This window comes from Dermacentor andersoni, chromosome 3, assembly GCF_023375885.2.
Source record: "Dermacentor andersoni chromosome 3, qqDerAnde1_hic_scaffold, whole genome shotgun sequence".
NCBI classification, from domain to species: Eukaryota; Metazoa; Arthropoda; class Arachnida; order Ixodida; family Ixodidae; genus Dermacentor; species Dermacentor andersoni.
In genome coordinates this window covers 147,867,618-147,885,064 of record NC_092816.1, presented here as the reverse complement: position 1 = coordinate 147,885,064, position 17,447 = coordinate 147,867,618, and the positions used below count along the sequence as shown (strand labels likewise).

The window sequence follows — 17,447 nt, the reverse complement described above, 5'->3', positions numbered from 1 at the left end:
GTAAAAAGTTCGTTTCGTCATTCACAGTGTTGCTACTGTGTTTTTCACTATCACTTAATGTGAGAATATTATAACGAATGCAAGACGATGACTTTATGGCGATGACGCAATGACAATATCATGACAACAGCGGCATCTTCACGATTGAATGACGACAGCGTGCATATGGGCGAGGTAATGACGACGGGATAGCCCAAGCGAGTTGACAGTTTGGCTCAATGAATCAGTCTAAGACAGACTCAAAGAGCTTAAATTAGGCAAGAAATGTTGATTGCACTAAAACGCAACCGATGACGGCTCATTAGATGAATTGATGAACTTAGTCAATTCGCGAGCTGAGTAAGCTTTTGTAGAGCCAGAGTGCCTGCATATCATTGTATGATACCATCCTCCTGCAGTGGACTTAAAATACACTGCTATTAAACAGGATCATTGTATAGGACATTAAAAAATTAAATTATGGGGTTTAACGTGCCAAAACCACTTTCTGACTATGAGGCACGCCGTAGTGGAGGACTCCGGAAATTTCGACCACCTGGGGTTCTTCAACGGGCACCTAAATCTAAGTACACGGGTGTTTTCGCATTTCGCCCCCATCGAAATGCGGCCGCCGTGGCCGGGATTCGATCCCGCGACCTCGTGCTTAGCAGCCCAACACCATAGCCACTGAGCAACCACGGCGGGTTAGGACATTGAAGCTATATTCTATAACAGACTGGTAGAAAACTTCCTCTAGCGACTGATCATCTGAACATAGAAACAGGAGGTGGCTGTCAATGGCGCAATTTATGCTGGTATGTTCAATTGGCTTGCGTTTCCTAAAACTCTTGCTTTTCCATTTTTTTTACACTTGTGTTGTGGCACAAGTGTCACGTCCAGAAAATATTTCCGCCAAAAGTAGTTGGTGTTAAATATTGTGACAAGAAACGTAGCCACAACTTAAACTGTACTATTTAGCTATTATTATTGCGAATAGTGACATTTCACACTCACTTTCCCATGAATATGTTACGCCAATAACTTTTTTCGCAGCCGCACTCTGACTTCTTGCATCACGTTTTCTATGCAACGGTAGATTTACTGCGAAGTTCAAGGAGCTCACGTTATTACTATCACCCAACGGCGCCGTAGGTCACATATTGCGGTGCGACAAGGTTCCACGGTAGAAAAATCGTATGTGAATGCACTGCCACCATATTTACACCTCCCTGAAAAAAATGAAAGCGTATGAATTTAAAAAAAATATATTATTGATCATTAAAAAGTACATCGACTGCTATACTCAAATCGACGACAAAAGGCCGGACAGAAGCGTGACAAGTAGCTCAAGTTTTTTCTTACACGCATTCGTGTTATTTTCCCAAGCATTTATGGTAAGCACATAAAGACTAATAGTGAAGCTTAAACCTGAATTGTTCCTCGACGATTTAGTATCACATAGGTATTCCAAGAAGAAGCAGGCAAAATTCAAGTATGACCTGATGACGTATATGGCCATTTATTTCTGGAGCAGAATATACATATCTGAGGAAAGCGTGGTTTTTCAGAAGACTATTGCTTGTCCGAATGATTAAAAACTTCGAGGTCACCTAAGCACTTCTTATGAATTTGATTGCGAAAACATTATTGTCTTATTCAACACCACTGAGCGGTCTTTTATGTTATGATCTCGTGGGCAAGCGAGCGCGTTGAGACGATTGGCGCATTTTGATTTAGCCTTACCGAGGCGCAGCTAGAACGCAGGCGAGAGCATGCGCGTACAAAACACGCTCGGATATCGCAGGCTTCCGAGAGCGAGAGCGAAGCTGGCGTGGCATGGCGGCGATATTCTATCCCCTCACGCAATAACGCGGCAGTAGCTGTACCCTTTCACCCGCGCTGCTCCGTCAAGGCCCGAGCCAGCAAGCGCGAGCCCACTCGAAGCGAGCTTGTGACGTGGCATTGCAACCATCAGGAATGCGCTTGGGACGTCGCGTCGCAGCCAATGGGAACTTTCGCTGCTACAGATGCCACCGTTTTTTTTTTTTCTCTCAATGGGCCGTTTGACGCTTTCGCATAAAAACACTATGTGAACCAACATTAAAGGGTAGTGCTTGTAGTAAACAAGGTTTAGTCATGCTCGATGCAAAAAAAAAAAAAAATATGGCTCTCTTGTAATCCAGAGTATACGTAAGCATGACATGGTTAGCGGCACAGCAAATTGGTTGGAGATGATACTAGCCACAATCATAAAATGGGTATAGTGCATGTTCACAAAGGAACACCCCACCACACCACATGAACCGGTTTTGAAATGAACCTCATTGCAAGCGTCGTCTCGACCAAACAACCATCCGCAGCTCGCCGGACGCTGCCGGCTTGATCCCGCATCGTGGCGCCATCACTCGAGCCGCGGAATTCACGAACCGCTGATGCTTAACAAGCAGCCTTGTCTCAGCGCCAAAAGATGACAATCAAGTGTATGGTTTTAAAACAGCAAGCTGGGTGAGTTTGTGATTGAACATATTCCTAGGGGTGGGTAGCGCAACCCGGACAAAGGACAAAAAGGAAGTGGACAGTACGAGCGCAGACTAACTGGTTTATTTTTTCAAACAAGTGATTATAGGCACAGAATGGGATCATCTGATGAAGTGATGCGTAGAACTGGTTAAAGGGTGTTAGCCTATCTTGCCGTTCAAAAACTTCGTTTGTTTACGAAAAAGTAGTTTCGGCAGACGGGACGCTGCCTTAACATCCGCCTTAGGGAGTACCAATCTGGCCAGGCATTGTCGAAATTGCCCATGCAAACCTTTGTTTGATAAAAACCAAAATATTGTGTAAAAATGGAAATCAAATCAACCGCGGGATTGTGGAAGCTTACTTCATGGATGTCATGCGTCAGCCAGACTTATCTCTGCATAATAAAGAAAGGAAGTTTTTGAATGGCGATATAGGCTGACACCCTCTCACCACTTGTGCGCGTCACTTCATCACATGATCCGATGCTCTGTATATTTAATTGCCACTTCGAAAAAATAAACCAGTTGTTAGTCTGCGCCCGCATCTTTCACTTGTATAACATTGTGTCAATGTGCCAACAAACAATGACACAATGGACAGCATGGGGGAAATTGTCTGTGCTGTCTGTGGAAATGAAAGTGCATGAAAAAGCAACTGAGCGCACGTGGGATATCAACCCGCGTCTTCGCATTATGCATGTGATGTACTGAATAACTGAGCTACCGTGGCGCCGTTTTTCCATGCACTTTCTGGTGTATTGATGCTTATGTAGTAGAAATGACCGAGGGAGTGTTAGCCAGCGCGACCATTCATGGCCTTGGCCCTTTCATCCACATAAGTTCACAGCATAATTAGCGGAATTGCGCTAGAGAAGAAAGCGTCTGTAAAATTTACTTTATTTAAAAATATGCAAGTTATAGTTTCATTTATGTTCCCAGAATAAACTACAAGTCGACGAACATCGACTTAAGCTGGTCCGCACGAACTGTCGTTTGTGAGGACGGTGTATAACTTTATTTAAACACTAAATAGGTGAGGAAAGTGGATATTAAAAAAACTGTCTACATTCTTACGAGTAATTAGCTTCTTAGATAAAGTGAAAAAAAATATCCAATTCCGTAGTCTGATAAGGTTAACAGCGTATACAGACGGGGACAGAGTGAGGAACAACAGTACAGCGCTCAATTGCAACTGGCGCTTTATTGGAAGAGGCAACAAATACGTAGGCTGAAACAGCTCTGTCACCGTCTGTGTAAGCTGTTAACCCTTTAAAATGCTTCATCAACTAGCCCACCAAGCCATCCTTGTGAAATGAGCAATCTGAACGCGACAGAATTCCATCAGTGTTGCAATCGCAGAGTTCCGTTATATTTTATCCTAGCTAACTCTGTACTGAACGAATTGTAGCCACTTGATTTTCGTTGGTCAATACCAAGTTTTATAGATGAGACAGCCACTGTATTTACACATAATAAATAACACCCTTTCAATTACTACTATATGCATATTTTTTTAGTTCTCTCGTATAGAGTAATTTTGTACTGTGATTGTGTCACAAATTTCATTTCACACAAGCAGCACACTGATTTTCAAGACATTTTGGATCTAGGCTTGGCGCAAGTGGGAATATGCAAGCTTAAGAATTTGCTAGCTGTTTTCAGTATCACACAGCCTGATAAACGTAGTGACGTACGTAGCGAGTACGATTGAGAGGTATGAAGGTTTCAAATGCTAAAAACGTAACAATTATCTTCTTTACGATATTTGCATCGCCGATTGGCGAGAACATTATCAATGGTTATCTTACCCTTGTACATCACCGCCTTTTCTATATGTGTCGTGTTCCTTTGCTCACCTAAGTGACAAATGAAAAAGAAGGTAGAATTAAAACTGAGAGTACGAAAACGTTAGGAATGATCTGATAATTTGTGATTTGGTCATGACAAAAGTAAGAAAAACAGGCAGATGCAACCCAATTTCAGAATCTAAATAACGTGGAGCTTGTTTGAGCTGCAGAGGTAGCAGCAGTAGCAGAAGATACGAGTGCAGCCTTGTCGATTGTAGCTGTAAGCTGCCTTCGTCACGAGGAAGAAGGCGATGTATGATGCTTATCGAGAAAAGAAGGTTGTAAGAGGTGTTTGTGCAGGAAGGTACCACATACATATAAAAAATATTACGGCAGAACTCATCTCATGGCGACCACTGATGTTAATGCGATAAGCATTCAAAGTTACGTTTATCTAACATCTGTAGTGGTCATTCTGAGGCTTTCATGCTTCGGCTATATGAGACATACTCCTGTATCGTCGCATTTTGCCATGAGGCTTGCTTGCCAAGGTCACCCATAGTGACAAAGCTTGAATGCCAAACATGGGACGACCATGACGGCATCATGACCGACTAGATATTCCATTCAGTTGACATAGTAGGCGTGACGACAACATGACGAGAGTCAGAAGACGAACACAAAATAACGACGACGCAACGACCCCGACGGCATACCTTCCACGAACCCATACCTAGTGCCTCAAATTGGCAGACAACTTGAACAGCAAGGTCGGATTAAGTGGTTAGACAGACAGACAGACAGACAGACAGACAGACAGACAGACAGACAGACAGACAGACAGACAGACAGACAGACAGACAGACAGACAGACAGACACAGACAGACACAGACACAGACAGACAGACAGACAGACAGACAGACAGACAGACAGACAGACAGACAGACAGACAGACAGACAGACAGACAGATAGACAGATAGACAGATAGATAGATAGATAGATAGATAGATAGATAGATAGATAGATAGATAGATAGATAGATAGATAGATAGATAGATAGATAGATAGATAGATAGATAGATAGATAGATAGAGAGATAGATAGATAGATAGATAGGAAATGGCCTGGAGATGGATGTGAAGCAGCCAAAGAATGCTAATCGCATTTACTTTTAGGGCTTCATATTCCTTGTGCCACAGTGGCCGTTGTGTTCTGGAGAATTATCCAAGCTTGGGCACATGCGCAGTGGCCCAAGTTGCCTACATATCTCGATAAAAATATCCGGAGAGATAACCAAGACGAGCGCCAATCCCTGGGGATGAGAAAATAAAGCTTTACTTCAAGAAAAGGAGTTGCCGAACCCATCTCACGACTATCGACGGTAATGCGTTTGGCACTGAATCAAAATAGCGGCACAAGGTATTGCCACCGTCGAAATGACTTATGCATAAGGCCATGTAAAGCAGTCGGATTCAAGCACGATCACCACGAAGCCTGCGCGTGAGCTCCTAAATGCGTGGCACGCGGGTGCGTGCAAACGCCGAGAAACAGGTCATACGACAACCAAGGCCCTATATGCCGCTTCTTTCTGGCCAAGCAGCGCCATCTGGCGGCACTGCCGAGAACTCCTCGCATGGTCTCCGAGAGGAGAAGCGTGGCGAGCCGGTGCCTAAAAAAGCTGAAAAGTGTTCCCTCGCTTGGCGCACGCTCACTCTCACATGCTCAGTTACCCATGTAATCAAGAGGTTCAATGAAGAGCGCGACATGCCCAGTGCATTCAAGGCGCAGCTCGCTAAAGCGTTGGCGTGAAAGGCGTCATTCATCGTCATCATCATCTTCTTCTTCCTCATCATCAGCCAGGTTATGCCCACTGCAGGGCAAAGGCCTCTCCCACACTTCTCCAACTACCCCGGTCATGTACTAATTGTGGCCATGTTGTCCCTGCAAACTTCTTAATCTCATCCGCCCACCTAACTTCCTGCCGCCCCTGCTACGCTTCCCTTCCCTTGGAATCCAGTCCGTAATCCTTAATGACCATCGGTTATCTTCCATCCTCATTACATGTCCTGCCCATGCCCATTTCTCTTTCTTGATTTCAACTAAGATGTCATTAACTCGCGTTTGTTCCCTCACCCAATCTGCTCTTTTCTTATCCCTTAACACACCCATCATTGTCCTTTCCATAGCTCGTTGCGTCGTCCTCAATTTAAGTAGAGCCCTTTTCGTAAGCCTCCAGGCTTCTGCCCCGTACGTGAGTACTAGTAATACACAGCTGTTATACACTTTTCTCTTGAGGGATAATGGCAACCTGCTGTTCATGATCTGAAAATGTCTGCTAAACGCACCCCAGCCCATTCTTATTCTTCTGATTATTTCAGTCTCATGACCCGGATCCGCGGTCACTACCTGCCCTAAGTAGATGAAATTCATTTACCACTTCCAGTGCCTCGCTACCTATTCTAAACTGCTGTTCTCTTGCGAGACTGCTAAACATTACTTTAGTTTTCCACAGATTGATTTTTAAACCCACCATTCTGCTTTGACTCTCCAGGTGAGTGAGCATGCATTGCAATTGGTCCCCTGAGTTACTAAGAAAGGTAATATCATCAGCGAATCGCAAGTTACTAAGGGGCCATTAAATGTAGCAAATTCCTGGTGCATTTGTGGAGTAGTCTGCCAATGCGTCGGGTTGCTCTCCTTGAGGAACCCTTGTGTCGTGGGCTTTAATGCCGCGTAACATCCAAGAAATTTAGGAACCGTTCTCTTTATTGTAGAGCGGTACATTATCAGCGGCTACCTAGTAGCACAACTTAGCATAAAGGACGTTCGTTAAAGACCAGCACAGCCCAAGTTAGCGTCAACGAGTTTCGTCGCGCAGCAGTACCTACACAATACGGCGTCTACAGTGACACATGTCGGCGAGAAAGAGCTTCATTGTACGTATTACCACATAGTGACCCAGGGCTGGCCCATGGTTGGCTTCGAGCCCTGTTCCTTTAGCACAGCTGCCCGATGTAGATTTTTGTCAAAAACGCGCCAGTGACCAGGCCGGTTGGTGACCCAGCCAACCGAGCCCCGTAATGCCAGCGTCAACCCACTGAATCTACCAAGCCGAGAATGACGTGGCCTCACACGCTCTGGCGAATGTCCCGTGGTGGTAAGGTGCCTGGAGTTCTACATCGACATGCCTGACGTCTGGTTCATCCAGCTGGACAGCAACTTCCGTAACAGCAAGGTTTCATGCTTTAGATGCGTTCCTGGCTCTGGCTGTGACCTTCCCGCCCCGACTTCTGCGAGGACTTGTGGGCAGCTATCCTTGCTCGCTAGGAGAAAGTGAGTGTGATTGTGAGGAGAAAGGGGCGCTATTTTCTGAACTCACTAGGCCACCTTGTGCTCTCAGTCACACCAGCCTTTCGCCATTTCAACCGTCACGTCATATCGCGTCTTGTCGTCCCTAATTGCCTGTGTCCAACCGTGGCGTTCGTCAGCGCGCGCCGGCCCCTGCTTCAAACCTCTACTCGGTCCGTGAGCCTCCTACCTTCGCAAAGGCAGCTGCGCCACGACTCCTCTCAAGATTTTCACTGGGCCCAACGCGAGCTTTTTCCGCTATGATATGTCTCGTCACTCATCTTTCTTGAACGTGCCCGCAAGCTGTCTGCTTACCATTCGGGGGCACCTCACTCATCAATGATGAGCGAGGTGCCGGTGGGAGAGACTCTGAATCGGGGATGAGTCATCACCGATTCAGAGGCTCTCCCACCGGCTCCACTAGGCGCAAATTTCATTCTCGCAGGCACGGCGACGTTACAAGCACAACCTTCGCGACGCCCTCAGCAACCATGTCTGCATGCCTGATGCTATCGGCATTCGAGATTTCACCGCAAGCAGCAGCAGCAGGCGAGCTATCCAACTTTTTCTGCGCTCACAGCTTCCGCGGATGCATGGCCTACTGAAGTTTTACAGGAGTAGCTCTGCTATAAGGTTTCTTCAGTTCGAGCATCACTTCTATGTCTGCATCGTGAGTGACTGAAACTTGCGCTATCTCCACGCAAGTCCCGGGCTGCCATACGGTGTACTTCTGGAGCTCCGACTTCTTCAGGCCTGGGCATCTATGAGAACCTGCAGTAGGTCACGAATCCGCACTACGGCTTCACTGTGGCTGCGCCTCGCTCACAACCTTCGCTACCGGTGTCGCCTGATACATCTCTCCCGGACTGCGTGAACCCTGCACTACCAACGATGACACCATCTGCACACTCTACCTGGACTCCTTTACCTGAACTTTATCATTAGACTTTATTTCAATCGTGTTTAACACTAGGAGCGCTGCGCTGTAGCGGTGTTACTGTCGACTACAGCGCCAGCGAAGAAGAAGCCGGCTCGCGTGCTGCGTGGTGAGGCTTCGCCACACAGTTTTATATATTTAAACATTCTCACTCGAATTTTTTGGATCATATTCTTTCTGCACGAGAAGTGAATGTCTGCCAATTTATCACTTCAGTAAGCTGACAGGAGACATCATTAATATTCCTTACTGTGTAGCAGAACATGTTCTCCGGCTATTTGTTTTATACCTAATGCTAAAACCAAAGCGTTAGAAGGATGGACGCAAAAAAAAAACATCAGTTTCGTCCGAAAGTCGAAGCACTGACAGCGATAGCCAGGTTGAGCGCTGCGTTTGAGCACATCGGACGGTGTTGTAAACTATACGCGCGTCTGACTAGAAAGGACTCGACTTTCGCGAGTGCGCTGAAATTCCTTGCACCCTGAAAGTTTTAACATGTCATGTAGGGCCTGTAATGGCATCGCACAGGCGCCCCTACGTAGTCCGTAAAAACAGGCACTCCGTATGTAATAGCAGGTAGTGACGACTGTCGGTTCTTTATTCAGCCCGGAAGTGCAGCCAACTCTCCTGTAAGCCTAGACGTGTCTCTAATATTCGATAGTTTCGTCAAACAACTTTTAAGTCAGATTGACAGCATCGAACTGTATTGGTTTTTTTACGAACTTGTTTGTACTTACGACCTCTTGGAGGACACATATACTCCGGGCAGCAATGCGGGTATCTATCCTTTGGGTTGCCATCATTCAATTTTACGCAATTACGATTCTCTTCAGGAAATGTCGGGCACCTGTAAAGTAGGTACATGAAAGAAGGTTCGCTGCTGTGTTATCGCGCTTTATGGCAGTGGAACTTAAGACATTAGAGCGTGTGTAGCCTGTGCTATGCCTCTTTAACCTAGGGCTCTTTTAGTTGCTACAGCATTAAGATAAAAAAAGCAAAAGAAATTCTGACACTCAACGGTCAAGCAAGATGCAAGACAGAAAAGCCAGATGTTTAGCAAGGGAGCTAAGATAATGTGACCACAATAATCAAATTGAATAATTTTAAGCTAGCTGACGGTTTATTACCGGAAATCATGTGTTTGTTTTACTAATGATCATCAGGTATATTTTGATTAGCTAAGAGCTGTTTTAGAAGGTGATTAGAAGTACAACTAGTAACTGCAAAATTTTTGCCCAGTCGCAGTGTAATTTCGTGGTACATTTCAAAAGTTTCTTGACGCAGCTTGTAATAGCCCATACTCTGTGTGTGTAATGAGCGTTAATAAAATAATTTGTATAACTGGTCTTTGCTTCTTTCCCTACTTGTTGAATAATGGATCAATGAGACTTACATGAATACATCAGCATACATGAATACGTCAGCATACATGAATACATCATTAAAAAAGATCATATAATATACATACAATATACATCATTGAAAATGATCCCTTCCAGACCACCTATCTCTCCTGATTAATTTGTAGACACTCGCGGCAGTTTCAGGGAAAATAAACGTTTCTTACTCTTCAACTCCTATGTAGTCTCTTCCTTTATAAGTTCTTGCCCTTACACACGGTGTGGTCAGCTTAGTATCATAAACAATTCTTTGCTTTTTGTACCTACACACCTCTGAAAATAAAAAAGTCGGCATTTTACAGTGAATGACGGAATCAATGCAAGAATTTTGTGAGCATTGTTCTGTATATATCGTGCGCAAGCTGGCCCAATCATTAGACAATACTGTAACAAACTTGGGAGCTTTCTTGAATCGTCAATAAGGACCAATAAGTATTTCACGACTTAAGTTATCTCTCTGTTTACCCATACGTTGAAATAACCAAAGTTTAATATTACTAAGACTTCAAATAATTCTTTGTTAGAAAATCGTTTACGCTTTCCGCAATAGTTTTCTTACTTCAATATATGTCTGTATTGAATGCTTTTGATGTGCATAGCAACACATTATTTTACACATTTCCCAACTCTGCTTTCCAATTTGCTTCCAATTTCCTAATTGCTTCCTACAACACCCCAAGGATGTCTATCACACGTACTTTGTACAATATCATTTTATGCAGTGTGGAAATGGATGCCTTCAGGTGGTCATATGTAACGCTTTCTTACTGTATTTTGTTTTGTTTGCCTTTACTGTGCGTTACAGGCTTAGCATGCATAAATATATGTGTTATGTATTTTATATAAAAAATGAATGGCCTTAATTGTAAACGGTGTCTTCCGCTAGGTCACATTAATACAGCACATCGTTACATTTGTCTACTGCTCTCAGCAAACAAACAACAATTTATGATGATCTAGTCACTTGAGTTCGGTTTAGTCCTGCAGTTGTCCTCATCTTTTAAGTTTGGCACAGTTAGAAGCGTTACTGTAACACTATTCAGCGCATTGCAATAGAATTCGAAAGCATATATCTCAAATGCGTGACTTATATATAAAATAATAGTCGCTGTGTCAACTACTCCCTAACGGATGTCACACGTGTGTTGTGACAAACATTAGAGGCATCGGGTGACATTATAGTTTAAATCCTAGGTTCATGCATGTCTTAGGTAATAAATTAACGACATAGGAGGACGCAGAGCAGCCACTGCTGTATGTGACCGCAGCTCCAACGCAACGTAACTGACACTAGCGCAAGCGCAAAAACTGGCTGCCGCTCCAGTTTTCACATGAACTCTAATGCGACACCTGGCGCACTCGAATTTTCGGACCGAGTGTTTAAAGCATTTGGGCAGGTGCAGACTTCATACCGGACGGCGAGTCATGGTTATGCAAGCCAAGTTGCAGGCTCGTGTCGTGCGACTGCATGCGCACATGACGTGCAGTTGGGAAAAAAGTTGAGCTGCGGTATTTATCGCGTGTTCGCGCACTATATCTGTCTGGCAGACAGCCAACTGTCCTTTGAGACATCGCAGTCCAGGTCGCAGATCATAATCATTATCAGCCTACTAATGCCTACTGAAGGATTATCCAACATTATCTAGTAACGCCTGTCTTGCAGCAGTGGAGCACTTAATATGACTGCGAATTTCCTAATTTAATCGCATCAACTAGTTCTGGCCTTCCGTAGCACCCAATCTTACAATAATATATACGCGGGGTTAGCGGCCTGCGCATAGCATGGTATGCCTATTTCCGTGTCAGTATGCTCGAGGTCAATATTAGCCGTAAAACTGGCAGAATTATATGGGCGAGAAGCATAGGCCGATGAAAGACGAAACTAAGTGAAAGTCTTGTAATATCATTTAATCGCCGGAACTTATAGGATGGCGAGATATCAACCACGAAGTTGGCGGTTATTGCTTCAAAATAGTGCAGCCAGTTTTGGAGTCTCTCGAGGCACGCCATTATTTTTCGGCAATCGCTGACCCAAACCCAAAGTAAGCACAATGAAGAGGCACTATTTGTTAAGTGTGCATACGCTTTTGTAACCTTATTTTAAATATTCATAATAGTTGACGCTGTATATTCGCTGCTGCGGTGAGTGTTGTTCAGCGCTCACCTCAACCAGCTTATATGGTGATGCGGCCTCCTGTTATTCTGATGATTGTTCTGAACCGTTTAAAGAAGGTGATCAATGCGCTGTAGTGTCGTTGGCCCGAGAGCTCACACGGTATGTTTTGATGCCAGATGCAAAATCTTGCGCATCAACCCCCCCCCCCCCCCCCAAGGTAATATCTTTATTGCGTAAGCGATTATGTGCGTATTTGTTACATTATGTACCTCGTTTTGTTTACATCATATCCTTCCTTGCATTAGATGTCTGAAAATAACTGGGATTACGCCAAAATATCACTTAAAAAGTTGTGCCATACATGTTGCGGTTGATTACTTCCTCATAAAAAATTTATTTAAATCTCCGTATATTTACTCAATTTTACAGCACATTCATTCCTCTAAATTCTTCAAGCTTCGCGCAGAATATACTCAAAAGGCCCGTTTGCTTACCATTTTTACAAGCGCCAAGCATATATTTTATAGGAGCAGTCCAACTCCCGGTTGGTTCCACATAACGAACATGATCTGAAAATGCTAAAGAAAGGTGAAAATTGTGACGACGGTGCTTGCGTATATTGTTTTTACACACGCGGAGCGATGTTGTTCACTAAAACTGGAGTCAGACGTTCAGGCTATCTTTAACAACCTTGTGAATATTTAAGTACGACTAGGTGACATGTTACAAATACCGGTTGAAATTGTGTGTCCCAGTCATGAGTTCTTTGTATAGAGTGTTGCAGGAAGTAAAAGCACCCCACCTTGTGGGAATCTAGAATCGCAGTACATGTGCAGAAGCAAACAGACATGCTCCAACACTAATTCGAATTACTTTGCAGCTAGCAGTGCTCAGCTAGATTAGGGTCTGCGTCCACGAAAAAGAACGGTCACGCTTACAACTTACGCAAGAACTCGCAATCATCTAGATGCAATGGCAGCGAAGCGTTTCTCGCGTGTAAAGCAGAGAAGTACTTCTTGTGGGGAAAGGAGGAAAGGCTAGCACTATCTTCTGCAACCCATGCGGGAGCACGGCCCAGCGCAAGCCGGGTGGCCGAGTTGGGAGTAAAGGAGGAAGAGGGTATAGGAGAGAGAAAGGTAGAGGTTCGCGGTGGGATGGCCGTTAGGCTATCCGTCTTTGTATAAATGTCCTATAGTCTCGCCGAGAGCCCCGACGAATCGAGGTACTCGTGTAAAGCATATGCAAGCGTCAAGTGTACGCACTATGGTGATTACCGCAAGTGCGGAATAACGCCTTAAAGGATTTTGTGCCGGAGTGCGTGTCTCCGCTGCAAAAAACGCAGCGATTAGTGCGCGAATGTGGCTGTTTTATTTTAAGCATCTTTACTCAAGAGCAACACTGCAATGCAAATACGCTTATAGCACACGCTAAAGAAATTTTTAATCGGCTTTGCGTTGAAAATGGTTCAAACATTGTGTTCACAGCCCTGTTTCAGATGTTCCCATGTCACGGCGCTCTCTCCACCGCAACTACCACTGCAGCGCACTCGGCACGGCAGAATTTGTAGCCCACGACGATCTACAGAGGTGCTCAAAGGAATACAATGACTTCGAAGATGCTATAGCAAACCGTTAAACTCTGTCTCACCATACGGCAGTTTAAAAGAGAGTTCTGCAATTGAAGTTACTTCTAACAGTCTCGACGAAATTTACGATGACTAATTATTATTTCATCATCGTCATCATCAGCCAACTGTATGTTCACTGAGGAACGAAGGCTTCTCGCTGCGGTCTTCAATTACCCCTCTCCTGCACCAGCCAATTCCAACTAGCGCCGGCGAATTTCCTAATTCCATTGCCCCGCCTAGTCTAACTGCCATCCTCGACTGCGCTTCCCTTTTCTTGGCACCCTCTCTGTAACACTGAAGGTCTACCGGTTATCTAACCTACGCATTATATGGCTTGCCCAGCTCGATTTTTTTCTCTTTATGTCAATTACCATATCGAGTATCCCCGTTTGCTCTCTGATCCGCACCACTCTATTTCTGTGTCTTAACCCTACACCTAAGACACTTCGTTTCGTGGCTCTTTGCGCAGTCAATAACTTCTTCTCAAGCTTCTTTTTTATTCTCGAAGTTTCTACCTCATATGTTAGCATCGGTAAAGTGCACTGATTGTATGCCTTTCTTTTCAATGATGATGGTAAGCTTCCCGTCAGGATCTCACAATGTCTGCCGTATGCGCTGAAACCCATTTTCATCCTTCCGTAAGTTTTGTTCTCAAGATCAGGCTCCTCTGTGGGTAATTCATCTGGGTAAAAGCCCTTCACCACAAACCACGTCTGTGGACTGCTGCTATTACCACCGAAGCTTGGTGGTGGCCTTCGTTGCCACCACGATCAATAAGCAAGGTCAAGTCACAAACGCTCTCACAGTCAAGACCCAGAAGTCCGAGATAGCAGAACAGGTCGCCATCGCACTCGCATTCACAGACCCGACCACCACCCACGTCTACAGCGATTCACGCTCGGCCGTTAAAGCCTTTCAGAAAGGAGCAGTTGCAAGCCCAGCACTACAAACACTCAATAGATCCGCACCGCTGCAGCATCACACCATCTGCTGGTTCCCGGCACACCTCGGAGAGATCGAGGACGCCCCTCGCAATCTGAATGAGATGGCTCACAGGAGCGCGCGAGACCTAACCCTCCGCGACGCCACCTACTCTGGTCGTGACCATCCCAGCGAGAATCGGGACCCTCCCTCCACATACAACGAGATCACAAAGCACTTCTATCTAGACCGCAGAATATACAGCACACCTCACAATAAGCTCACCAGGCCTCAAGCCCTAACGTTCAGAATGCTTCAAACAAACACGTACCCCACGCAGAACAGACTACATCACTACATGCCTGACCTATACAAAACATCATATCGCGAAAATTGCCATAGCACACTAGACGTACGTCACTTGCTCTACCCGCCGTGGTTGCTCAGTGGCTATGGTGTTAGGCTGCTGAGCGCGAGGTCGCGGGATCAAATCCCGGCCACGGCGGCCGCATTTCGATGGGGGCGAAATGCGAAAACACCCGTGTACTTAGATTTAGGTGCACGTTAAAGAACCCCAGGTGGTCAAAATTTTCGGAGTCCTCCACTACGGCGTGCCTCATAATCAGGAAGTGGTTTTGGCACGTAAAACCCAATAATCTAATCTAATCACTTGCTCTGGCCGTGTGGTCGGACCCACGCAAACAAGGATCAAGACTCCGCCAGGCTACAAGAAGAATTACGCAGCACGGACCAGGCGGAGCAGCTCTGGGCTGTCCAGCGAGCCCACGATGCGGCCAGGGAGTTACAACGTGGGAGTAGCCCGCTCTATGGGACCTTGCGCCCGTAGCTCGCAGGACCTTTCATTAAAGTTATTCCATCCATCCATCCAAAACCCTTCACAGACTCTGGAGGCTGACTGGCGATCGTTAACTTTTGTTCTCTTGGCCGGCTATTGATCATTATCTTTGTTTCCTGCATGTTAATCTTAAAACCCCACTCTTTCACTCTCTCTGGTAAGGTCCTCAGTCATTTGCTGTAACTCGCCTCCATGTTCCTGAAGAGGACAATGTCATCTGCAAACCGAAAGTTACTGACATATTCGCCGTTGCTCCTCACTCCTAAGCTTTCCCAGCTTAATACCTTGAATACTTCTTCCAAGCGCGCAGTGAAGAGCATTGGAAAGATTGTGTGTCCTTGTCTGACCCCTTTCTTTATGGGTGCCTTCCTACTTTGCTTGTGAAGAATTAAGGTAGCTTTGGAATCTCTGTAGATATTTTCCGAGATATCTACGTAAGCGTCCTGTAATCCTTGATTACGTAGTACCTCTATGACTGTTGGTATCTCTACGGAATCAAATCCCTTTTCGTAATCCATGAAAGCCACATAGAGACGCTGATTGTGCTGTACAGATTTATCGATAACCTGACCGATGACATGGATGTGATCCATTGTAGAGCATCCCTTTCTGAATCCAGCTTGTTCCCTCGGTTGACTGAAGTCCGGTGTTCTCCTTATTCTATTGAACATTGTCTTGCTGAAAATTTTATATATTTCTGGAAGTAAGCTAAGGGACCTATAATTTTTCAATTCTTTAATGTTTCTCTTCTTGTGGATTAGTATATTGCTGGCAATCTTCCAGTTCGCTGGGACCACTGAAGTCGTGAGGGATTGCGTATAAAGGGCCGCTAGTTTTTCAAGCATTATGTCTCCTCCATCTTTGATTAAATCGACTGCTAGTTTATCTTCTACTGCCGCTTTTCTCCCTTTCATGTCTTGCAAGACCCTTCTAACTTCGCTAGTTATAGGAGAAGCCTCTATAACCTGTTCATTACTACTTAAATTGGAAGTACCATCGCTGCTCTGGATACTCTACAGGTCAGTATAGAATTTTTCCGCTGCTTTTACTATATCTTCTAAATTACTAATGATATTACCCTGCTTAGCTTTCGTGCATGCATCTGGGTTTGTCCTATGTGATGTTTTCTTATCACTGATTTTATACTGCGTCAATTTCTTACTGCTTCCTTAGTCTTCCTCACGCTATAATTTCGAATATCCCTTACTTGCTCCTTGTTGATCAATTTCGACAGTTCCGCGAATTCTATTTGATCTCTTGAGTTGGACACTTCAATTCTTTGTCGTTTCTCTAATAGGTCCTTTGTTTATTGGGAGAGCTTACCTACTGGTAGCATTGGTGCCTTACCTCCCACTTCAATTCTTGCTTCCGAAACCAGACTAGTTAAACTTTCATTCATTAGCTCTATGTCATCATCATCTCTCTGCTCTAGCGCTGCATATTTTTTGGCAAATACTAGCCTGAATTGGTATGCTTTTAACTTTAGTGCGCCTAGGTGCTCTTTCTTCCTGACCAATTTTACTCTTTCTCTATTCAGATTGACGCAAATGCTAAAGCTTACTAACCTATAACCAGTGCACTTTGCCTAACACTTCTACATCCTGGACTATGCTGCGATCAGCAGAAAGTGTGAAGTGAATTTCATTTCTTGTTTCACCATCAGAGCTTTTCCAGGTCCACTTTCTGTTGCAGCGTTTCCTGAAAAAATGCGTTTATTATTCGCAGCATATTCCTTTCCATGAATTCTACCAGCATCTCTCTTCTAGCGTTCCTAGAATCGACGCCGTAGTTGTCAATTTCTTGTTCACCAGCCAGCTTTTTACCCTACTTTTGCATCGCAGGCGCCCATTACTACAGTATACTGAGTTCGCACTTTTCTCATCCCTATTTCAACATCTTCATAAAACTTATCTATTTCATCATCGTCGTGACTAGATGTTGGAGCGTAGGCATGG

General features: G+C 44.8%; 1 protein-coding gene across 1 annotated transcript in view; it reads right to left on the bottom strand.

Moving 5' to 3' along the window:
* Positions 1–17,447, bottom strand: part of LOC126524665 (uncharacterized) — a 113,186-nt gene that overhangs the window by 17,066 nt on the left and 78,673 nt on the right. Inside the window, exons 6-10 of the mRNA XM_055067416.2 lie at positions 12,583–12,666; positions 10,140–10,245; positions 9,310–9,419; positions 4,307–4,354; positions 1,103–1,208 (exon numbers count right to left, since the gene is read on the bottom strand). Coding sequence (XP_054923391.1) covers positions 1,103–1,208; positions 4,307–4,354; positions 9,310–9,419; positions 10,140–10,245; positions 12,583–12,666 — 454 coding nt within the window. The remainder of the gene's footprint in view (positions 1–1,102; positions 1,209–4,306; positions 4,355–9,309; positions 9,420–10,139; positions 10,246–12,582; positions 12,667–17,447) is intronic.